At 53.0% G+C, this 23,984-nt stretch overlaps 1 protein-coding gene across 3 annotated transcripts; it reads right to left on the bottom strand.

Annotated features, from left to right (window-relative positions):
* Positions 1-2,559: 2,559 nt before the first annotated feature.
* Positions 2,560-23,184, bottom strand: SLC5A9 (solute carrier family 5 member 9). Of its 3 annotated transcripts, none has more exons than XM_068991758.1 (14): positions 23,023-23,184; positions 20,537-20,608; positions 17,670-17,774; positions 17,202-17,366; positions 15,942-16,047; positions 15,053-15,133; positions 14,549-14,754; positions 14,210-14,345; positions 13,628-13,735; positions 10,787-10,937; positions 9,090-9,258; positions 7,286-7,501; positions 4,244-4,397; positions 2,560-3,680 (listed from the first exon to the last, which is right to left on the bottom strand). In XM_068991758.1, exons 1-14 carry the CDS (start codon positions 23,182-23,184, stop codon positions 3,472-3,474), a joined length of 2,040 nt encoding a protein of 679 aa, XP_068847859.1. In that variant the 3' UTR covers positions 2,560-3,471. The 3 variants fall into 3 exon arrangements, with proteins under 3 accessions (XP_068847859.1, XP_068847849.1, XP_068847866.1); XM_068991748.1 differs by having other exon boundaries at positions 17,592-17,774; XM_068991765.1 differs by lacking the exon at positions 17,670-17,774 and having other exon boundaries at positions 23,023-23,054.
* Positions 23,185-23,984: the final 800 nt, after the last annotated feature.

A 23,984-nucleotide genomic window follows, 5' to 3' on the forward strand; every position in this document is an offset into this window, starting at 1 on the left:
AGTGGGAGTCACCCAGCAATCATGCTTAGGGGATTTGGGTGGGGCAGTGACATCCCCTGCTGCAGCGGCCAAATGCTCATTCCCTCCTGCCCTGGCCAATAAACTTTAACTGCCTTAGAGGTAAGAGGCTGAAACAAAACATGACTTATAAGGGGAAATTAAATGTACAGGGTTGGTATTTGCAAATGAATAAGCATTATCCTTATTTTACAGAACCCACCATGCACTTTTCCACGTTACCAACTTTGCGCATACTATCCCTCTATCTTGTATGAACTGCTAGAAAACTCCTATTCATCCTACAAAGTCCAGTTCCAATAAGAACTGTCTATTATGTCCTTTGCTGATTCCTCAGGCAGAATTAACTGCTCTCTTGCTTTGCTCTAACAGCATGTCCTGCCTTCGTCGCACTTGCTACTAATGGTAGTAATAATAGCTACTGTTTATAGACTAATTTTGCTCCAGGCCCTGTTTTAAGTAATTCATGTGAATTAACTCATTTAAAACTTTCAAAAACTCAATGAAGTAGCTGCAATTACCATCTGCATTTTGTAGACTGGAAATGAAGACAGAGATTAGCAACTATCCCAATATCTTACAGTTGGCAAGTGGCATAGCTAGGATTTAGTTCAGAAGGTCAGGCTTCCAAGTCCCTACTCTCTTTGGCTGGGGTAGAGAAAGGGGCCCAAGCACTGAACTCCGGGACTATTTCTGGCAGTTTTGGTAAGGCCTCATGCTAGGCTAGGAAACACTGTCTGCAAAGAATCTTAAGCAGGTAAATGACTCAAGATTTGCATTTTACAAAGGTCACTCTCACCATCATGCACAGGGTGAATCAGAGGAGGAGAGACTGAGAAGAGATAACAGCATTCTGACTGGTGCAATAATCCAGGTATGATGAAGTCCCAAGTTCAGCAGGGCTCCTCCTCCCTGGACTAACCCCGCTTACCTCCCCAGCCACTCCCCAACATTGTGGGGGTCCTGCACAAATGCACCAGGCCAAGGGCCATGTGAGGGCAGAGATGATGCAGCTTGGGCTCTGGCCACACCTGTGAGCCCTGGTGAGGAGTCTCAGCTACAGGAAGGAAGGGTGCCTTTTGCTTGCTTGAGCACAGAGAAGCCATGTGGAGTAGTGGCAGTCCTGCCCAGTTTTCCCTCCAATCCAGACATTTTAAACTACTTTCCCTTTCCTAATTCTGTCATGATGTTCCCCACCTCTATTTTGAATATTTGATTTCCTCTGGTAAAGATGCTCTTTCACTCATTCATTCATTCTTTTACTTAGATTTTTTTAGCACCCAACATGGACCAAGGAACTTCCTAGGTGATGGAGACTTGACAAGCTAGGGGACGAGATAAGTGTAAATGTAGTAATTATGCAAATATGTTACTGTGACACTTTCTTTAAAGGTAGAGTTGGAACCATGAGACTACATGCTGGATACTGGGGACTCACCTGCTCCGGGATGCGGGTGGCCAAGTTGAGATGGTGACTGGGATGACATAACTTCCCTTTGGAGGGACATGACTTTCATGTTGAGATGTGAGCAATGAGTAGGAATTAACCAGGCACAGAGGGTAGAGAAGGAGAATGAACCACCCTTCCTGCTGTCTGACCATGGGTAACGGTGTGCTCATGAATCTATGGATTAAAGCACATAGATCTGGAGTTCAGATGAGACTCAGTATACCAAAGGCAGGGGGAACTGTCGAAGAGGTCCTCGAAAGAGAAAAGAGGAGAGGGATACGTGAGAGAAGCTGCTGGGAGAGGGAGCTGGGGACCACAGCGAGTAGCAGGAGGCTGCACTTGGCGAGACCCATGGGAAGTTCTCAGAGCAGGCTGAAGAGCTCTGAGAAACAGAGATGTTCAATATTTAATTTTAAATTGTGCTTCTGCAGCTTACAGCTCTTCCCCTCCCCAAAGCTTCAGTATAATCGGTTGCACATAAATGCCTTATGTAGATGGTTTGAGGGAAATTGGGGGAAACAGCTGAGTGCCCAGAAAGGGTCCTGATGAACAGTAAGGATAGCATAGACATGGGAGGTGACACAGAGCGGGAAAAGGCTGATGGGCACAGAAATGGAGAGGCAGCCACTACAAGAGGTATCCATATGCACAGATGTATTGAAGCCCTCAAAACAAGAATTGTATTTGTATTCAACTATGATGAGTGATTAACATAAAGTGATGATCGAAGTCAGCATTAAAATGGATCCCATGAGAGTCAGGACAGCCTAGACAGAAGACATAAGAAGGAAGGGACATTCTCGTGGGTGCCTCTGGCAATGGAACAGGGCCGTGGTTTCATGCTAGTCATCTGAGACTCAGTGTAAACTCCAGCTGAAGTAGATTCTTCCCCACCCCCAGCTCCCCAGCTCCCCACCCAGCCAGGACTTTGTAGAATTACCACCCAGCATTTACTGTTACTAATGCAACGCCTGTTACTTTCTGGGTGCAGTCACTCGGTCCCCGCCCCTTGGAGTGCCGTCTGTCCTGGGAGGCAAATCTCACAGTACTGATCAGCACTGTCACAGAAGCAGGTCCAGAGGGTGTGGCAGCAGGAGTGGGACTGTGATCCCGTCGTGGGCATCCGGCAGCTTCCTGGAGGAGGGACACCCAGGCAAGGTCGTGGTGTTTTCCAGGCTAGGTGGATGCCTGGCGGGCAGAGGGAGAGGGCAGAGGCACAGCTGCAGGGGCTCCTGGGTGGTCTTCGCTGCCCCTCTGCCAGGCTTACTCATAGCACCAAGCAGCCGGTCTTCATCTCTCTTGTCTCCAACAAGCCCTGTTTCTCCAGCTGGCCTCCAGGTCCCTCAAGGGCTGGAGACTTGGTGCATGTTTGGATGTGAGAGTAGGAAGCCGGGAGATCTGAGTGTACTAAGAAGAGCTCCCTGCCCCAGTGCCAGCTGCTACCTTGCTTACCCTCCACCTGGTCCCTCACTCCTTCCAGTCTGACAGCCACCACGGCAGACCTGCCAATGAGAGTATGAGGCCCTCCTGGGGAGGTTCCAGCTGGAAATAGATGAGCAGGGATTGGGAGCCAGAGAGTAAAGCGGGGAGACGGTGCACAAGGAAAGGATAAGGGTGAGCAAAGACACCGAGGATTTTTGCAACTTTCTTGCCACTCTTTATCTTCCACTTTTTTGACCTCATGACACATGTAGAGTAAAAGCTCCTGAACAGACTCACCAGAGGAGGGAAAACTGTTTTTGAGGTAGGAGTGAAAGGTTCTGTAGTGGAGAGAGCTGGAGCCCGAGACCCAATGCAAGTCCTGCTGTGTGTTCTGAGCAGACCAAGCGCCCTCCTTGGGCTCCTCTCCTCAGTGTGCAGCCTGGCCAGGTACTCGTCACAGCCTCCTGCAGTCTCAACCTCTGAGGGTTCCGTGTGGACAGCGAGATGGGAGGAAAGCCTGTCTGCAGCTGGCCAGGCCTGGCAGTGCTGAACCTCCCAAGGCCGAAGCCAGGCCTGCGGAGTCAGGCAAAGTAGCCCCAGAGGAAGACATTGACAGCCAGCAGCAGCACAGCATTAATGTTGCAGACGCTCCTCCAGAGCGGCTCCTCCGCGATGCTGGTCAGTTTCTGCTCCAGGGCGGCCTTCTCGGCGGGGCTCAGCGCTTGCTCCGGGGCTCCTGAGAGCCCGCAGAGCCAGCGCCAGAGCCACTGTCCCCAGGACCTGCGTGGGGCTGAGGAACAGGAGTCAAAGAGGAGGGAGGCAGGGAAGCAGCAGAGCACAGGTGGGAGAAAGGGGACGATGAGAGAGCAGGGCCGGGAGAGAGACGGTGAGAAACCCAGGAAAGGAGCGAGGCGCACAGAAAGGGCAGGGGCAGGTCAGCTTAGCCCTGGCGCAAGCCGCAGGCGGGGTGCTGAGCTAGGGCGTCACGCTGAAACCCCAAACTGTTGTATAGCGGATTCATCTCCAGGGGCGGGGGTGTTGGGGGTGAGGGTAATGAAGCTCATCCTAGTTCAGAGCGCCCGAGGACCCAGTGGCTCAGCATTAGGAAGCACACTGCCCTGCGGTATAAACCAAATCCTACAGCTGCACTTTCTCAGTAATGAGGACAATATTTTGGCTCCCATTTGCCTTACTCGTTTAGTATCAGTAGTCATCTGGGAAGAGGAAGGGTGATATTTTGAGGATTCCCTTAGAGACCCCGTTCCCAGTGAATTCCCAAATGGGGTCTTCGGGGACCCATGACTTGGTGTCTGTCTCCATCACTCCCCTCCGCCCCGTATGCCCTCAGCCTACCTCCAGGCTGCTCCCGGCTGGGGTCTACTGCTCCTCCTGCCCCTGTGGGGCCCTCCCCAGAGGCCATCTGCGCTGTCCCCGCTGTGCTCTCAGGGGGCTCCTTCTCCAGCTCAGAGCAGGGGCAGTGCCGCGTCCACCAGGTCAGGCGAGCCAGCTGGAGGGGAAGCAAACAGTCTCAGCTCAGGTGCCTTTGGAGGGCACTTGGGCTGTAAGAAGAGAGGACCCTGTTCCTGGGAGGCCACAGAGCCTCATGGAGAACAAGGAAGGAGCTCGCGGCTGGAGGAGGCCGGGCTCTGAGCACCGACTCACCCATCCTTTGAAAACCTGAACTCCTTGCACCTGCTCCACGCAAGCCTCCTGCCAGGGGCCAAAATCTCAGCAGATCGGGCTGGGCCCCTGACCTCCCAGAGCTCACAGACAGGGAGAAGCAACACTGGGGACAGGCAGACAGGTGCCCTGTAGCGTAAGGGAGTTAGAGAAGACGAGGTTCGGAAATAGACCGGCGCTTTACAGGAACAGATCACCTCTAATGAGGCGAGAAGGGGCAGCAGTCAGATTAGTGAGCTGCTGCACCAACCCAAGAAAAGAGTAAGTGTATATAGGCATATATCTGGAAATCTACTGTCTTAAGGGGGCCTGTTCTTCTCCAAGGTTGTCCAGAGTAGTTCTCTCTTAAACGGCTGGGGCAAGGAATTCTGGAGATCAGCCAGAGGCTGGACCAGCTGGGAGCTGGGCGTAATCAACCTTAATGTCCATTTTTTTTTTCCTTCAGGTGAGAGAGTTCTTTGCTTTGCATAGTATGGTGGGGAGGACCCTGAGGGAAGTTTTAACTCCAGGCTATTTTGAGCCTTGTAACTTTCCTTCATGCCCCACATAGCGACTTCTGTGGTCAGGTGGAGGAGCTGACCCTAAATGAAACTGGCCGGCAGTGGAGAGTCACGGAAGACAGAGGCAGAGGAAAGAGGTTGAGCTCTAGGCTTTAGAAAGATCTCCTGGAGTGAACTGATGGGATCCAGCCTAGAGCCAGCAGTGCAAGTGAAACAAGAAAAAAGGAGCAGCCAGAGGTCACAGGAGGGGGCAGTGTCAAGGTTAAGGAGTGAGCTCTGCAGGCTATGACAACTGAACAAGCAAGCGGGGGAGAGAGGAAATGACAGCTCACACAAGGAACAACAATATTTAAGGAGCAGGAAGAAAACCCCATGACAATGGCAGCGGGGCAGTCAGCTGGCAGGAAAAAAATACAATGAGCAGAAAAGAGGTCTCCGGGATGCAGCATGTGGGCAGTGACATCTGGTTCTTCTCAGAATCCACTTAAGGTGAGGATGGGGAAGTGGCCATTGATTTTTAGTTACAAGGTTGTTGGGCATCTTAGCGTGAGTGACGCCAGAGGGCAGTGGGACACCAGCCAGATGGCAGCGGGATGGGAAGTAGATGAGAGGGAAGCAGAGGCTGGGGATGGAGACCATTCTTCACAAAGTTTGCTGCTGAGGCTCAGAGAGCGAGACAACTGTATCTGGAGGAGACCAGGAGCCAGGGAGGAGGTTTTTCATTGGGAAGGATTTTGGTACGGAATGAGACAGCAGACAGCTGCAGGATCAAGGAGTGGGCAGAGACCATTTCTGGAGTGAGTCCCCTGGGGAAGTCAGCCTCTTGGCTCATCTGTGAAGACGCTGCTTGTTTGTAGGCTTTCATTACGCCAAAGGTATACATTGTTTTGCCAACTCTAAAGGTAAGGAGTGTTATTAGTTATTTCCACCCAGTGTGTCAGGGACCGACTTTTGGCATGGGCTCTGTTACGGGCAGAATACTATTCCCCCCAAATTCACATGCTGAAGTCTTAATCACCCCCTACTTCACAGTGTAACTGTATTTGGAGAGACGTTCTTTAAGGAGGTGTGTGCCAAGTCCTTTCAATTGTGTCTGACTCTTTGTGACCCCATGGACTGTAGTCCACCAGGCTCCTCTGTCCATGGGGTTCTCCAGGCAAGAATACTGGAGTGGGTTGCCATGGCCTCCTTCCAGGGAGTTTTCCGACCAAGGGGTTGAACCCACATCTCTTAGGTCTCTTGCACTGGCAGGTGGGTTCTTTACCACTAACACCGCCTGGGAAGCTCCTCTTTAAAGAAGTGATTAAGGTTAAATGAGGTCTGATGAGTGAACTCCAATCCAATGTGACCACTGTCCTTAGAAAGGACATTAGGACGCAGGCAGACATAGGAAAAAGCCCACATGAAGACAGAGGGAAGATGGCCATCTTTGAGCCAAGGAGAGAGGCCTCGGAGGAAATAAGCCTGCTGACACCTTGACTTCTGGCCTGCAGACCTGCACGAAAATAATTTCTATCCTTGAAGCCGCTCAGTATGTTGTACTTTGTTACAGCAGCCTGAGCGAACTAATGCCTTTTTGCCCTTAGGAAAACAAAGTTTCAAAAGACGGCATCCGTGTCTCAGTTCAGTTCAGTGGCTCAGTGGTGTCTGACTCTGCGACGCCATGAGTCACAGCACGCCAGGCCTCCCTGTCGTGTCTGGGGACTGGTAAATCCATGAGCATGGGAGCTGTGAGGGTTTCAAGCTGAGCTCTTACTTTGCTAGATTGTTTATTTTCTCATAGACGGGTTTCTTCAAGGTCCAACTCAAAGTGGCCTTGTCGGACCGCCCTTCCCCTCCCCCAGGGGCGCCTGCCTCTCCTGCTCTCGACTGCTCCCTTTGAGCGTGGTCCTTCTGTGCTTTCTCTTGGTAGAGTAACTGTTGGCGGTGTTGCGGTCTTCCTTTCCTCCTCCCCCCGCCCCCCACTTCTCATGGACCGTGGCTGGCAGGGACCGTTCATCTTTGTAAGCCCAGGACAGGGCCTGGCCCAGAGTAGGTGCCCACTGAATAATTTTCCAATTGAATGAATTACTTTTCACTTGGGAATTAACAGCACTAGGAGCTCACCATCCCTGAGACATCTGTGACCACAGCCCAGTAGAGTGAAGGTCAGGGGTGGAATTTCAGGCACTGGGGAAGGGGAGCATGGGGGTCTCACTCCAAGCACTCCACTTGCCTTTTCCTCGGGGATGGGAGCTGTGCAGAGGCTGACAGCGATGATGACGATGGCCGTGAGCCCACAGAGGAGGAGTGCAAAGTAGAGGTAGTGGAAATCCTTGAGCACGGCCGGCCTGCGGTCCTCCTCCCCGCAGGCTGGGGCTGGGTAGCAGAACTCCAGGATCATGCGTAGAAGCCCCACCACCAGGCCAAACAGGAGGCCCCAGAAGGCTCCCTGCGGAAAGAGGGCACACCAGGAGTGGGATCCAGGTGGGAGATCCTCGGAAGCTAAAAGCCACAGGTTGTCACAGTGTGTGCAAGCCTGCCTGAGTGAGTTCCCCATGAATGCTGAGGTGGTGTCTTATCCTAAAGGCAGGCAGAGTGATATACTGGAGAGGACATGGGCTCCAGAACCAGACAGACCAGGCTCCACGGAGGAACAATGATCAAAGCAGTGACTCAACCTCATTCACGAGCAGCGATAAGCAGGTTACTAAGTACTAAGGACAGATGTTTAATGTTCAACTAGAATGGAAACTGTAATCCGTGGGGAAAACCAGGATCTTCCTCCCCAGATTCCTGTCATAATAAATCAGAATTAGAGCACTTCCTTTTTTAAAGAAAAGCTGAATTTTCATATCTTCTCTGTAGCACTGTTGGGCCCTAACCTACACCTGTTTCCCAGGTATAAGGGTTAGAAGGCTTTTATTTTCAAAATATGAGATGCTGGCCCAGTTTCAAAAATTCTGGAATGAATAGACACCTCCAGAACTCAACAGAGTCCCAGTGTGCATTCTGGTTATCAGCAGGGGGCCTTGAGCTCTGCAAACAGTAGACCCAGCAGAGGCCTGGCTTAGCTACCCCACTGAGGGGGCGGGGCGGGGGGGTGCTCCATGGTCTCCTTCATGATGGCCCTGGGCTCTCTCATGGTCCCTGTGCAGTCATGCCTGCAACGTTTCTTACCTCCCCCAAGGTGCAGCCAATGGATCTGGGGCTCTCTTTTCCAGGCTATCCCAGGAAGTGACCAAGGTTACCCTCCTGGTGCCTCCCAGGATCTGTCAGATTTCAGTGCAGCTTCATGAATGGTATATGTGCACCCCTGTAAGCTCACACTTTGTTTCATCATCCTCTTTGCTGTAAGTTTGCTGACATGTAGAACCTTACAGTGTTAGAGATCTTCCTGTTCCCACGGGCTTTTACACACACTGACCCTTCTGTCTGGAACACTCTTTCCTCTCCCATGAATCCTTTAGATCTCAGCTCAGATGTCACTTTGTGACCCCCCTCCCAGGCATCCCATAGGTTAGGTGCTCCTGCTTTTTGCTCCCATAGGAGCCATCCTATTTGTGCATATTTTTTTATTGCTCACTTGTGTCCAACTCTTTGTGGCCCCATGGACTGTAGCCCGCCAGGCTCCTCTGTTCATGGAATTGTCCCGGCAAGAATACTGGAGCAGGTTGCTATTTCCTACTTCAGAGAATCTTCCTGACCCAGGGACTGAATCCGCGTCTCTTTCATCTCCTGCATTGGCAGGCGGATTCCTTACTGCTCGCACCTCCTGGGAAGCTGTCCTACTTTGCTGTTATCACATGTTGAATCATCTCTCCTCCCTCTGGCCCAGTGGTGGCAGATGTGAACTCTGTAAACCATTGCATCCCCAGAGCCTCCATAACGGGATTGATGTTTGTTGAGGGAATGAATAAATGTCGACCCGTTGATGTGGATGGGGAGCTGGCAGCCTGGAGAGGGCAGTCAGGTTCTGGACCGAGCAGCTCTCCTGACCCTCTGACGTTCTGGGAGAGACAGGTGTGCTCTGTACTCACAGGCTCTGTGACCCTCTTGCAGAAGATGGCCAGCAGGAAGAGGGCAGTGATGGGCGGGGCCAGGTAGCTGGTGACAGACTGGATGTAGTCAAAGAGCTGCCCGCTGTTGGAGCTTTGGATGACGGGGATCCAGAGGATGCTGATGACGACCAGGACCACCACAAACACTCTGCAGGAGAGCGCAGGGCGCTGTGAGGAGCGCTCAGGGCAGCACAGCAGGGGGTGAGTCGGAACCAGGAAGGGAGAAAGGAGAGGAATGCGTGGTCGCTGAATCAGAGACTGATAGAAGGCCAGGATCACAGATGCAGAGATTACAGAAATTTTTATTTGTAAAATCCCAGAACATTAGAATTATAGAATCCAAATAAAACTCTGCAACTTAAAAATTAGATCCCTTGAAGGGGGTGTGTGGACCACCTGCTTTCAGGAAGAAATCCATACCTTTCCCCTTTCCCATACACCTCAGTAAACAGCCTCTGGTTGAAAAACTGTGTTTTGGGTGCAATAGTGAATATTGCCAGGAGATGGCGCCCAATCCCCACTGATTGCTGTAAAACTTGGCAGGTGGGCAGAGATAAAAGGATTCTGTCCTCTCCTCACCTTTCCCTCCCATTCTCTCTCTTTCTGGCCCCAGTAGAGCAGTAGCTACCTAACGGCCTCCCTGCCATTCAGATCCTTCAATGGTCAGTCCCTGGGCGTAGAGCTGGGGGTGCACAGATGAATGGGCATTAGGGGTCCCTTAGGCAGAAAGCATCGTGATGGAAGAAGGCATCGTGATGGAAGAAGGCATCGTGATGGAAGAAGGCATCGTGATGGAAAAGAAGGCATCGTGTTGGAAGAAACAGGGCAAAGGTAAGGAGATGGACAAGAGTAAGTTATCTAAACTCAAGTACCATCTACCAGAAGGGAGAATGAACATTCAGAAACTTGAGTTATAGAACCTTAAATTATGAAGCAAAGATTTCAGAAAGGTCCTCTTAACTTTATGAAAGCTATAAATCCCCAACCTAGGGAGAAAAAGTAAAAATAGCCACCAAGTTATGTCTTGAAAAGCATAAAATGAATACCTATGAGATAAGGTTCAAAATTTTCAGCTGAGTGTTTAAAGCTCTGCATCCTTTGGAGACAAACTTTCTATGAACATCTCCATCCACCCACGTCCCTCACAGCATTACCTGTGTTTCTGCCTTTCTCTTAAACTGTGTGCGCCCTCGGGGCAGGACCATATAAATCACCCCTGCGTCCCCAGCACAAAAGTATGATGCCTGCTGAGAGTGAGTCTGACAGAGTGAATGAGTAGTTTTTCTGGTATCCTGGGGTGACAGCCAGAGCTGGTCTGGAAGACACTGGGGGTGAGCTGCTTGCTAACTCCTTCCCGTCAATACAGTTCCTCTTTCATTGGTTAAATGCTTTGTCAGCTTCTCTCATTTACCCTCTTGATCATTTCCAAGATAAAGTTGAACAGGCAGGCAGGGAAGAGACTTTTTTTCTCCTTATCTGGAGGGAGGTAAATGGTCCGGAGTTGGGGAAGAACTTACCTGATGTCAGAGAGAAAGGTGGTACTAGGACCCAGGTGCTCTGGCTGCCGGGCAGCGTCTAGACCCAGCCACATCTCCTTGGAGTAACCCAGGGCACGGAGCAGGGGGGAAAGATGTCTGCCTACAGGAAAAGGACCCAGGAAGGATGGGCCTGCGCACCTGCCCACCACCATCAGCTCCTGTTCTGTTGCGTTCCTGCGGAAGCGCTGCCACACGTCAATGGCGAACAGGGTGCTGCTGCTGTTGAAGATGGAGGTGAGTGAGCTCATGAGGGCGGCCATGATCACCGCGATCATCAGGCCCCGCAGACCTGGGGAGAGACGAGGTGACTGTGGACCGCCGGCCCGTGAAAGCTGATCTGCCGGGAGCTACAGAGGCTACCAGCATCCAGCAGAGCCAGGAGCTCAGAGGAGGGGGAGGGATGGCAGAGGTGTTGAATGAGGTGCCCATCCAGGAACCCAGGAAACCCATAGAACTAGAGGCTGGTCCCAGCCACCCTCTGCCTCTGCCTTCATCTGCGGCCATGGCCAAGTCATCTCCCCTCCCTGAGCCCCAGTTTCCTCATCTGCACATTAAAGGATGTGGGACCAGGTGACCTTTAAGGTTCTCTTCAGCTTGGCCATCTCAATCTGGGTGTTAAACCTGCAGACACTTGGTTAGTGGGCCCTGGTTGGGAGAAGGGTGATGATTAATTATTGAGTTTTTTTCAGTGTTTTGGACCTTTATCATGGACACTATGGTGCCAAACTAAAGCCCCAGGCTGGGCAGCAGAAAGCTCTGAGCTTTTAAAAATTTTTCATTTTATTCATTTTAATTTGTAATGCAGACTTTAAAGATTAGTTCCCATTTACAGTTACTAAAAAATGTTGGTCATGTTCCCTGTGTTGTACACTGCATCTTGGTGCCTATCTTATACCCAGGAATTTGCAGCTTTCACGTCCCCACCCCAGGGTCCCCCGTCCTCAGGAGCCACTAGCTCCTTATCTGTATCTGTGGATCTGCTTCTGTTTTGTTATATTCACTAGTTTGTTTTTTTAGATTCCATATACAAGTGATAATATGCCATGTTTGTCTTTCTCTCTCTGATTTATTTCACTGAGTATATGCCCTCCGAAGTCATCCATGGTGCTATAACTAGCAAAACTTTGTTCTTTTTATGGCTGAGTAGTATTCCATTTGTGTGTGTCTGTGTGTGTGCACACCATCTTTATCCATTCATTTGTTGATGGACATTTAGTTTGCTTCCTTATCCTGGCAATTATAACTAGTGCCACTGTGAACAATGGAGTGCCTGTATCTTTAAGAATTAGTATTTTGGGTTTCTGGCGTATATACCCAGGAGTGGAACTGTGGGATCTTACAGTCGTTCTACTTTTAGTTTGTTGAGAAACCTCCTTACTATTTGCCACGGTCAGAAGCCATGGGTTTGTTTCCTGATTTTGCAAGTAACTAGCTGTGTGATCTTTGGACCAGCCCTGATCCTTTCTGGGCCTGTTTTACACCTGTAACAAGGGAGGGTGGGGCCTGCTGATACCTGGTCTATATGATTCTGATGAGGAAGCATCTAGAAACATGACTCTCTGGCCAGATCCACCTTAGTCCCTCTTCCCCTCAGTCCAAACATTTAACCACCCCCTGCATGCCTCCCTAGAAGGCTCAAGGTGGCCCGGATCTAGGACAGCATCTCCTCTGGGGCCCCTGCTTCTTCTGTTGGTTAATAATAAACTCTGGTCTCTAACCAAGTTATCCCAGACCTCTTCCTCCACCTCCTTCCCACCTCTCTCATCCAGCCCCTCTGCGTCTGCTCCATCATAGCTGGGCCTCCACCCCACCTCCACTATTTGTTTGCTTCATTTCACCTCCGCTATTTCTACTGGAGGGAGGGAATAACTCAACTTTCCTCCATAAACCTGCCTTTTTTTCTGTGTCTCCAGTCTCAATATCACTATATACTCAAGACCCGTGAGCCCTCTTTGGATCTCTCTGTCTTTCTTGTCTGTGAAATGCGATCAGTCGAGTCTTGCCAATTCTGTCTCACAAATATAAACTAAACCCTTTCTGTCTATCCCTAAAGCCACTGACCCTAGCCAAGTCACCATCACAACCTGGACCACTGGAAATCCCTTAGTAATCATCTCCCTGCCTCCCCCTAAGCTGAACCCTCCATGTAGAGTGATCCTTCTAAAGCACACATCTGATCATACATGTGTGTGTTAGTCACTCAGTCATGTCCAACTCTCTGTGACCCCATGGACTATAGCCCACCAGGCTTCTCTGTCCATGGGATTCTCCAGGCAAGAATACTGGAGTGGGTTGCCATTTCCTTCTCCAGGGGATCTTCCCAACCCAGGGGTCGAACCCGGGTCTCCCACATTGCAGACAGGCGCTTTACCGTCTGAGCTACTAGGGAAGCCCCTAATCGCGTATGCTGGCCTGAACCCCCGTGACCCTCCACTGCCCCCAGAGTCAAGGCCATGCCGCACAGTGGGGCATGGGCACCATGTCCTCCCCACAAAGCTCATCTCACTCCTGCTGCATCTGCGTCTGTTCAGACTCCACTCCCTCTCAACCCTGGGCCTTCGCACAGGCAGCCCTCCTCCCCAGAATGACATTTCCCCTGGTACTAAGCTCTAGTTCCTCTCCTCTGGAAAACCTTCCTTCACATTCCCCAAAGTGGGTCAGGTGCCTTCATATGGGTCCCTCATCCCCTCTGGGTCATGCTGGTCACATGCATTGTGCCTCTGCCCTGGAGACTGCACAGAGTCCTGCGTCTTATCCCTGCCTCTCCAGAGCCAGGGCACAGAGCAGCGCCTCACAGATGCTGTGAAAACGCGTGTGTGTGTGTGTGTGTGTGTTAGGAAGTGGGGTGCGGAGGTAGATGGTCCCATTTTCTCTACCCATCCATGTGCATCCTTAATGCAATCAATCTGTCCTGGATTGTGGGTTCTGGATGTTGCTGGAAAGCTGGTGGGAAGCATGCTGCGAGGGAGACGGACTTACCCACGGGCATGAGAGCCATGACCAGCTTGGGGTAGGCAATGTTAGAACATCCCACACGGGCCCCACAGATCGCTTGGCAGACGTCGGGGTCCACACAGCCCACCTCATCTGCAGAAGTGATGGTAGTTAGACCCAAATTATCCCATGCCTTCTCAGGTTGCCTCAATATGTGCTTTCTGACCCTATAGAAAAAATGTTCACTGGTGACTCTGGCAGGGACCAGCATCTAGAGGGTCCAAGAACAGGCTGATATTGGGTCTTATTGGGTTTATTAGTATCTCATAAATTTCTCAACCACATACCACCCTGCAAAGCCTGATAGACTCCTTTAGATTTTAGGCCTTTTATTTTAACAAATAGTAAATATCATTACAAGGCACCATGAGAGCCTCAGTTTGTCTTTCCCTTATAAAGAGAAAGCTGGACTTTAAAATGACATTCAGATACAAGTTTCTTCTACTGAAATACATACTGTATGTCATACCCACGAAGCCTAACATATTTACTATGTGTTCTTAATAGAAACAGTGTGTGTGGCCCCTGCTCTGGTCCAGTATTGCCCGGAGGTGGACTGGTTCTTACCTGGGTACAGGGCCCGGCTGATCATGCCGGGCATGACGATGAAGAACATGGGCAGGATTTTCAGGTAGCCCCCCAGCACAGAGCCCCCCTTGGCATGGGACAGACTTTTGGCGGAGAGAGACCTCTGCACAATGACCTGGAAAGGCGGCAGGGCAGGCATGCTGCCTGGGCTGGCTCGGGCTCCGCTCAGCCCTGGTAAGCCCTGGCATGGCCGCTGACTATGCCCCACACCCACCCCCTCCGAGCCAGTCCCAGCCCTCTGTGCGTTGGCGCACGTGGTCTGCCCACAGGAGCCCTCCCAGTTGGTGACGAGCTGGCCACGCTTGGCAAGGGCATCACCTGGTCAGTGCACCAGCACCAGGTGGCCAGCACCGTGAGCCCGAAGATGAGGCCTGGCCAGGGCAGGTCCCCGTGCACAGGGTCCCGGAGCATGTGGAAGGCGTCGGGCCGGGGGAGGTGACAGCTGGTGTTGGGGACTGTGACGTTAGGGAGGGCCTGGCTGTACCGCTCCTCCAGGCCCGGGTACCAGCCCACCTCCTGAAAGCCTGCAGGGAGAGACCTCAGTGAATGAAACAGTCCTGGGCTTGTCACCTACTCCCACCCCCAAATCCCAGTCCTGTGTGGGATCCCTGAGCTTGGAACCAATATGGGACTTGGGGATGAGAGAGGGAAGCGGGGCTCAGGCTCAAGAGCCCTGGTTTGGTGTAGAGAGAATCCTGTTCTTTGGGAGCCCTGCCTGGAGTGGGGAATGGCTCTGCACTCTGCAGACCATGGAGGTGACATCCAGAGCCGGATCAGAGAGGAGTTTAGGCAGGCAGGGATGTACTCGGGCCTCTTCCTTACCCAGAAACATGAGGACCAGGGCTCCCCCGACCATGATCACCGTCTGCAGAGTGTCTGTGTAGATCACGGCCGTGAGGCCCCCTGGGGACCCAAGGAGAGGGCTCGTCAGCACCCGCAGGGCCTTCCTCTTGGGGCGCCCGCCCTGTGCTCGGCCACACTGGGGAGACCAGAGAACATGCGGAGCCCTCAGCCAGTGGACTCTGGCCTCTGCCTTCCCCGCCCCTCGTGTTCCTCCAGTCCGCCCGGCAGGTGAGGCTGGTCATGGTCCCAGGCCCTCAGGTCCTGCTCTTTCTGTCCTCCGGCTGTGCTTTTGTGATATACCAAGTCCCGTGCTTGGCTGCGCTATCAGCTCCTCCAGAAGGCCTCCCTCCTTCCTCCCCACCCCAGCACCCATTTAAACTCCCCCACACCTTAGCCAGCAGGAAGTCTGCCTGAGCCCACGTCTTGGGCATTCAGGCCTGCGTGAGGGGCTCTGGAGGAGACACGAGAAGGCAGGCTTGTGGCTGTTGTCTGGAGCAGCCTGTGGTGACTCTGGCCCGGGTGACAGTCCCCCATTCATCACCCAGGTCCCTGCTGTCCATCTTTCTCTGTGTCTCCTAGTGTCTCTCCTTCCCTGGCTCTCTCGGGCCGGCTCTGCTTCCTCCTGTTTCTTCCCTTTCTGACTCCCCTTTGCTCTGATGCCCTGTGTCTTTCCATCTTTTCCTCTGCTTCTGCATCTTTGCCTGCCTCTCTCTTTCCCCCTTCTGCTTCTCTTTCTCACTCTCCCGGTCAGATTTCACTCTGTCCCTCCCTGGACCTCTGTGCCCCTGCTGTCCGGAGCTTCCCATCCCACCTCTCCCTGTCTCTGTTCCCGGCCCCTGCACCTGACGTGACCTCCCCTTGGCCCTACCTGTGATGGTGTAGACGGCCGTCACCACCAGCAGGGTCACCGTGGAGAGGTAAAGGTTCCAGCCCAAGGCCATCTGGATGAACAGGGCTCCAGAGAAGATGTCAGTCTGCAGGGACAGGGACCCAGGAGTCCAGGTCACCCGAGGCCCTCTGTGTGGCCACTGGGAAATGTCTCCTTCCTGCTCAGTGATGCCAGGTGCTGTTGGCCCTCAGAGCACAATGAGGGTGAGCCTCAAGTGACGTGCTCGGGAGGATGGGCTTGGCCTGTGGACACTGAGGAGCTGTGGGGATTGCAGCGCAGAGCAGCACGCAGTTCTGAGCCTGAGAGCCCTGTGATCCAGCTGCGCTCCCAGGGGCGTGTGCTGGTGGTGAGAGGACGGAGCAGCACACTGAGGAAATGAAGCAGGAGGGGGTCAGGAGGAAGAGGCCACTGGGGGAGAGGGTGGGAACCCAGGGGGCCTCCAACTGCTCCCTGAAAGAGCACCAGCCCACTCGGACCTGATGGGGGCCCCAGGTGACCTGACAGAGCAGGAGCCCAGTGCAGATGACACAGATCCTGGATACCCACGCGCTGGGCTTTATTGGAGGACTTGGGGTCACAGCCTTGGCCTGCGCTGATTTAGGGTTGCTTACAAGCATTGGTGGAAAAGAGGCTGTAGTTTTTCCAGCCCTGAACTCAGGGCATGCTTGCTGGTCCCTTTCCCTGAGTGTTTTGTGATCCATGACAGGGGTTACAACTTGGCAGAGCTGCAGGAGGCCTGGAATGGGCCACGGGGCCCCAACGTCAGTTCCAGCCCCAGAGCTAGTGCTCTGTGTGGACCTTTGCCAGTCGTTTGACCTGAGTTTGTCTTCCAAGTTTGCATCAATAGAGGAGGAATACGTCCTTTTTAATGGTAACATTCTCAGTGCTCAATGAAGACTAATTTAATGGGAAGATAAATGAGTGAATGAACTTGAAATTGTGAGTTCTTTGGATAGAGGGACGGTTATTCACTCAACAAACATTTATCGTCCATCTCTAATTACCCTGTTGTTGAGTTGGGGGGGCGGGGAGCATGTATGAAGGGGTGTGAATTCATCCTCCATTTCTATTGTCCTTCCTCTAGCCATCTAGCCATCCATCCGTCCACCTATTCACTTATCCATCCATCCATCCAGCTATCAATTCATCCATCCATACATACGTATGGCAACAACGTGCTGTGCCCTCTACTAAGCATTTTCAGAGCGACATGATATGGCCACATGGGAAGGTACTCACTGAAATCTTGGTGAAGATGTAGAGGATGAGAGAAAGGACAGACATGTACACCTGGATCCTCTGGCCCCCGAATCGCTTCTTCAGGTACTGCGGCATTGTGACCACACCAGCTGCAATGTACACGGGGACGAAGATCCAGCCAAGGGCCAGAAGCAGCCAGGTTGCCTGGGAGAATGGGGAGAAAAAGGGATCCATGTTCTTAATGCAGATGGAGGAGGGGTGGTCCATGCAGAGAAGAGCCCTGGGCGGGGAAGTAAGGGACCGGAGGCCTGATTTCAGTCCTGTGTGACCTCTGATGAGGTCCATCAGGACTTGGTTTCCTTGTCTATAAAATGGGTTCTCCATTTACCGTGCAGCCTCCCCAAGCACCTTTGAGGTTTCTCTCAGCACTAAGGTCAGGGACAAGGTAGGGTAGAGTGGGTTAAGACCCCCTCTATCCCCGAGAATCTTCCAGGCCAGCTTCCTTACATTCCACTCAAAGCCACCCACAGCAAGACCTCCAGCAGCCCCCGTCCCAGCCAGGCCGATGAACAAGCCGCTGCCCACATTGCTGGACATCAGAGATGCTCCGATCTGCAAAGCACAAGTGGGGTCAAGGGTCAGTTTTCATCTGAATCAATTTGGAGTTCGGATTACGAGCTTCGGGATCTGGGATGGAGGCAGAGAGAGCAGAACCTGAACTCATAAATGTGAGATCAGAGGGAGGAGAGGAAATTGGGGAGCAATGAGGAAGCTGGACAGAACAGAGACATTCGGCACTTACTGTTTGTTGGGCGCTGTGCTGGGCGTTTTATATGCACTAATACACTTAATCTTCAAAATCATTTGGAGGCATGGATACTGATCTTTCCACTTTACAGAGGAAGGAGTTAATGTTAGGAGAAATGAAGTCACTGCCTTCTGGACACCCAGGGATTTGAGAGGCAAAGTGGGAAAGAAGAAAAGACATGGAAAGCAAGGTCCATTAAGGAGCATGAAGCTCTGTTCTGGGGCCATGGGTCTAAGGGCCTCTGGAGAGAAGGCTAAGGGGAGAAGGGGAGTCCCCCTTGAGAGGATGGGGGAGGCCTTCTGCCACCCCTTTCCTGCAGACTCCAGGGGAGGAGCCACGGGGGCTAAGCACAGGGTGGGCCAGCCTCTGAGTTAATTTTTCTCCTGGAGGCAGCCAACTACTCCGAGGCAATGCTGTTAGGCAGATAATGATGACAGTCACAGCGGTCTGTACAGAAGCAGCATTGCCAAGTGCCAGGTTCTGTTCTAAATACAGCAACTCACTGACTCCTCATGACAACCTCAGCAGGAAGGTTCTGTTATCATCCCCATTGTTCTTAGGGAGACTGAGGCACAGGTAAATAACTTGCTCAAGTTCCCGAACTAATCAGTGACAGAATGAGGATTTCGACCCTGGCTATCTGCTCCAGTAACCACTGCTTGACGGGTGCTAGGTAGTTAGTAAGCATTCGTTAGTGTTATCTTTTATTATTAGACAGGATCATTATTGGTAAGAGGAGGGGCTGAGGGCTGGAGGGGCAGAGCCAGTCTTGGACCCTGTGTCACCTTAATAAAATTGTGGCGTTGGGCAGCAGAAAGTGAGAAGGGAAAACACTGAGCCATTTGGAGAAGAGGCAGCTGTGCAAAGGCACAGAGATAATGAGCCGTCTGACTGAGCTGAGGACTCTGAGCCACCCTGCCGCCCGCACATACTCCCTGCCTCTGTCTGGTGGTCCTGGGATGCTGCAGCTGGGCTGGACCCCTGGCCAGAGCACAGAGCACTTGGCCTTCCACTTTGGAGGAAGAGGCTCCCCAGGCTGTTCTCGGGGCAGTGAGGTGCCTTCACCTCCACCCTGCCCAGGGCTCCTAACTCGTCACTCAAGGAGCCACCCACAAGGTCATCAGGGGACCCGCATGGCTCCTCTGAGACAAGGATGCTGCTGTTCCCTCTGCTCTTGAGTCCCAGCCACACTGCTCTCAGGATGCAGGGAGGGGAACCAGGCACTTCTTGGGACTGGCTGAGTAGGGAAGCAGGCAGCTGTTGGACAATCATCACCAGAAGCACACATTCCAGTGGGGCAGAGGGACGGAGAGTCCTCATCCATGGCTGGTTTCACCCCAGCTCAGACTGAAGCTGCTCTCACTGCAGGTGGCTCAGCTCCAGCCCTGTCCCCCAAGGAGGGCGCCCCACATCCTCTTTCCCACGGGGTGCACATTCCCAGGCCTGGCTCCACCTCCATCTCTGGGGAACCCCATCCTGCTCCAAAGCCCTGACTTGCTTCACACCCCAGAGCTCTGTCCCCTGCAGGACTGAACATCCAGGCCAGCCCCTGCTCACCCTCCTGGACGGACCAGAGAAGCCGTGCCGGTCCTCTTCTGTCCTTCTCACAGACTCACTTCCAGGGCTGCAGTTTAGGGCTGGGGGTGGGGCACAAGCTGAGCAGAACGGCCTCCAAGGGGTTCTCATTATTCTGGTGAGGGGGTGCTGGCAGCACCAGTGACCCTGCCCCTGTCCCTATGAGCTGCCAGGCCCCCAGCCCCCACATCCCTGGGGATTCTGTCATACTCCTGCCTGCACCTCTCCTTGTCTCAGACACCGAACCTTCCAGAGAGCCCTGTGGGCCTCCTGGGCTCCTCCGCTCTTTGGGTGGGGGGGCTGGTGAGAATCAAGACAGGGGTGTGAGTGTGTGTGTGAGTGTGTGTCCGTGCACACACGTGCCATGCATCAGGCATCCCCGGGCACGTGCCCAGCCTCAGTGGCCCCTGGGGCGGACTTCTGCACTGTTAGTTTTGAGGCAGGGCTCACCTCCCTCCTTATTTCAGGAAGAGGAAGCTAGCCTGGATGACCAAGAGGAGCAAATGGGGAGGCCTGCTGGGAGGGCCTGGGCTTCACAAAGGCCTCAGGGTGGTGAAATTTTACCCCTAGGATTTCCTTCCCTAAACTGCAGTATTTATGTGTCACTTTCCCAAGAATATCTTTCCTAAGCCCGCTTCCACTGTCCAGAGGATAGAGGCCTCCTCCATGCGCTCACAGGCCCTATGCTCCCCTCCGGCTGAGCAACCATCAAGTTTTTTACGAGTCTGTCTTCCAGGTTCAGCTCTGAGCCCCTCTAGAATGGGAACACTCTGGGTGGGCTCTGTAGGTCCAGCGTCCTGCCCGGGACCCACACGTAGGAGGCGCCCAGTGGACGCGGGTCCCACCTGTGTGTTTGCATCATCTCTCAGGTTGCCAGGTGTCTCTGGACCTGAGGGAAGGAGTCCAGAGCCAGGAAACACCTCGGAGGCTGTAGCCTTGGTCCAGGTTGGGACTGGGAAGTGGGGAAGGAGAAGGAGGAAGGTGAACTCACCGGCCACCAGCTCATGGACCTCCCTGCCAGGAAGTAGCCGCCGATGGTCCCTCGGCTCGCACGAATGGATGACTGGAAAGGAAATGGCAAGAGTGAGGAAGTCCCGAGTCTCCTCAGGCTCTGCCCTCGGCCCCAGATTCCCTGCCCTTTGGTTGCTGGCACTATGGGGACATGGGGTGGGAACCAAGGCTGGAGGTTTCACCATCTTTAAGCTATGGGGCTTTGGTGGGGTCAGCTGCTCTCTCTGGGCCCCCCTGCTCATCACCTCACCCACCAGGACAGGTGCAAAGAACAAAGGAGCTAATGGGGGAGGGGGTGCTGGGTTGGAGGTGGGGTGGGGTGTGTGAAATGCCCTACTGAATGCATGGCACTGTGCATGTGTCCAGATTATTGGCATGTCCTTTTGTGCCCTATCCTGCCCTCCACCCCATCCAAATATTCCTTCAGGAAGTGAGTTGGGATCTCATCCTCAGGCTACCATGGTGAGGAAACCACCCTGCTCCCTCCACCCAGCCAGACTCCCATCCTGGGGGCTGGGAGGACACAAAGCACTTGGTCCCCAGACAGAGGCAGGGCTCTGCCAGGGGTGCGAATGGGGGGCGATCTCCTGCCCCTGCCTCAAGTCAGATTGCATCACTGAGGCCCACCCAGGGCCCTGGAGCAAGCCCTGTCCTGCACCGGGAGGGGGTCAGTGGCTGCCTTTTTGAAGAATTACTCTGAGGGCTGAAAGGGAGTGAGGAATGAAAGAACTTTCTCTCAGAATGCAGAAAGTGAGACAGGGTAGAGGGTAGGGGGGATAAATTTAAAGCCATTATTAAGATGCGAGAGCTGGACTATAAAGAAGGCTAAGTGCCAAAGAGTTGATACTTTTGAATTGTGGTGCTGGAGAAGACTCTTGAGAGTCTCTTGGATTACAAGGAGATCAAACCAGTCAATCCTAAAGGAAATCAACCCTGAATATTCATTGGAAGGACTGATGCTGAAACTCCAATACTTTGGCCACCTGATGGGAAGAGCCAACTCATTAGAAAAGACCCTGATGCTGGGGAGGATTGAAGGCAGGAGGAGAAGGGGATGACAGAGGATGAGATGATTAGATAGCATCACTGACTCAACGGACATGAGTTCGCGCAAACTCCGGGAGATGGTTAAGGACAGGGAAGCCCGGCATACTGAAGTCCATGGGGTCACAAAGAGTCAGACATGACTTAGTGACTAAACAAATTTAGATGCTGAAGACAGTAAGTGTCTGGTTGGGTCTACAGACATCAGAAATGCCTGAAGGACTGGAAGAAAGAAGGGAAATTGAAAGAAGCATCTCTTCCCCTAAGAGAAAGGCATATATCACTCAGTAGGGCAGGACTGCTGTACAGGGCCTGAGGCTTGTCAAGCCTTTGCTTGGACTTTCTGTGTCAACCCTGGTCCTCAGGAAGGTAGATGAACAGGAAGAATTTACATTACAGATGAGGAAACTGGGGTCCCCGAGTGGGAAGCAATTTGTCCAAAGTCATGAAGGAAAGAAGCTGGTGCTTCTCATGACCACGGTCTCCTGGGAGCCAGTGAGCCTGTTTTCTTCCTCACACACCTTGGGAAGCAGGGACTGCTTGTCCCACTTTACAGATGAGGAGATTGAGGCCCAGAGAGGGTTCTTGGCCTTCCCACAGCCTTGTAAGTGACCAGCTGGGACTCAGATCCCTCTCTGCCTCACAGCGGAGTCTAAAGGTGCTGGCATTTCTGTCCATTGCTGCAGAGACAATAGGGGTCATTTATTGCTGCAGGCTGTGTGTTGGGCACTGTACCAGATCCTTAAATGTGTATGTTCCCAAAGCAAGTGTTCCTCTTTATTCTCATTGGGTGAGAAAACTAAGGCTCTGTAGTATATTCCCAGGACCACACTGCCCTAACTGATAGATTTGGCATCTGAACTCAGGGCTCCATGGCCTCCAAGCCTGGCCCCCATACATGGCACCGAGGCTCCGGTGAACGCTGGAGACCAGAACCCATTGGGAGCCACCCGGCTCTCTTCCCATGAGCACACTTGCCCCAGCTCTTTTAGAAAGCTCAGCTCCATGCCAAGATGCTGCCCACTAGAGGGTGTGGTAGGGTCAGGAGTCAAGCACTAACAGAGTTGGGGATCCTGGCATGAAGAAGATGGCAGGAATGGGACTCAGGGGACCAAGGGTGCATGGGGTCAAAGGCATCAGATGCACAGAGACAGGGAGTCCAGAGATTGGGGTTCAGGCCTGGCCTGCATCGGGCTCACTGTGTGAGCTCAGACAAGTCACAGCCTTCTCTGGGCCTCAGTTGCCCATCTCTAAATGGAGGGGTTGAGAGGGTGATCCCCCCTTAAAGTCCTTACAGAGTGGTCCCTGTGCTTCCCAGACATAACCTGCCTTCTGCCCACCCCTGCCCCCAGCTCTACGATCGGCTGCAGAAGAGAGCCTGTCTCTGCCTCCCTGCCAGCCTCCAACCTCCAGGCTACTCACCCAGACCCCTACTCCGATGACGAAGACAAAGTAGACGACTAGGACGGCGATATCGTAGGCGTGCAGGCTGACTCCGGGACCCGGCGCTGAGCGTGGAACTGTCGTAGTGCTGACCCCATTTCCCGAAGCTCCAGGCCCCATTGCTGCCAGCTCCGCGCTCATCTGCCAGTCACAACCAAACTGGACTTTGAGGTGCTCCTGGCTTCATTCCTTTCCTGTAATGATTAAACAGGCCTGAGCACCATTGGCCGCTGAGCCATCCCTGAACCCCACTGGCACATAAAGTCCTGATACTCCCGCCCCTTTCCCCTAACTGCCAGCCCCAAGCCTCTCCCTTTTCCTGCAAACACACGCACACACACACACACACACATGCACACACACACACACATGCACACACACACACACACACATATGCACATACACACTCCCCCCCCCGGAGAGGAGCAGGAGTAGGAGTAGGAGGAAAAGCGCAGGGTCCTGGCGACCTGGCCTGGGCAGGGGGTGGAAGGGAGACTTCAGAATCAAGATGCTTAAAGTCATGCCTATGTGGAGAGGGAGCTGAGGCCCAGGAAAGGAAAGGGACCCCGGAAGTAAAGGTGAAGCTGGGCCTGGAGTGGAGGTGTCTTAATGGTTGGATCCATGCACAGGGAGAAGGGGGGTCCACTGTGATCCTTGCAAAGGGCCCACCGTGTCACGTGCTCCTACCTCCAGCACACCCAGGTGTCATTTCCCTTTTCTCAGGATGTAAGAAACAGGCCTGGGCAGAGACATGGTTTCCTGCAAGCTACAGAGCAAGGCTACAGTTCACAGGCTGCTCGCTTCAGTTGCTTGAGACAGTTGCTTTTCGATGCTCACTCCCTGCATCCTGTTTATCCCATGTGTTGTTTAGTTGCTAAGTCATGTCCGACTCTTCTGCAACCCCATGAACTGTAGCCCACTAGGCTTATCTGTCTGTGGGA

Source organism: Capricornis sumatraensis, chromosome 2, assembly GCF_032405125.1.
Source record: "Capricornis sumatraensis isolate serow.1 chromosome 2, serow.2, whole genome shotgun sequence".
Lineage (NCBI taxonomy): Eukaryota > Metazoa > Chordata > Mammalia > Artiodactyla > Bovidae > Capricornis > Capricornis sumatraensis.

Bases quoted from the DNA above. Each gene is read 5' to 3' on its own strand.
- SLC5A9 (XM_068991748.1), bottom strand. From the start codon at position 23,184: ATGAGCGCGGAGCTGGCAGCAATGGGGCCTGGAGCTTCGGGAAATGGG. The intron at 17,367-17,591 runs GTGCTGAGAGAA...CCATTCTCCCAG, and splicing joins CTACCTTGTCCCTGACCTTA to GCAACCTGGCTGCTTCTGGC. The intron at 16,048-17,201 runs GTGAGTACCTTC...CTGTCCCTGCAG, and splicing joins ACATCTTCACCAAGATTTCA to ACTGACATCTTCTCTGGAGC.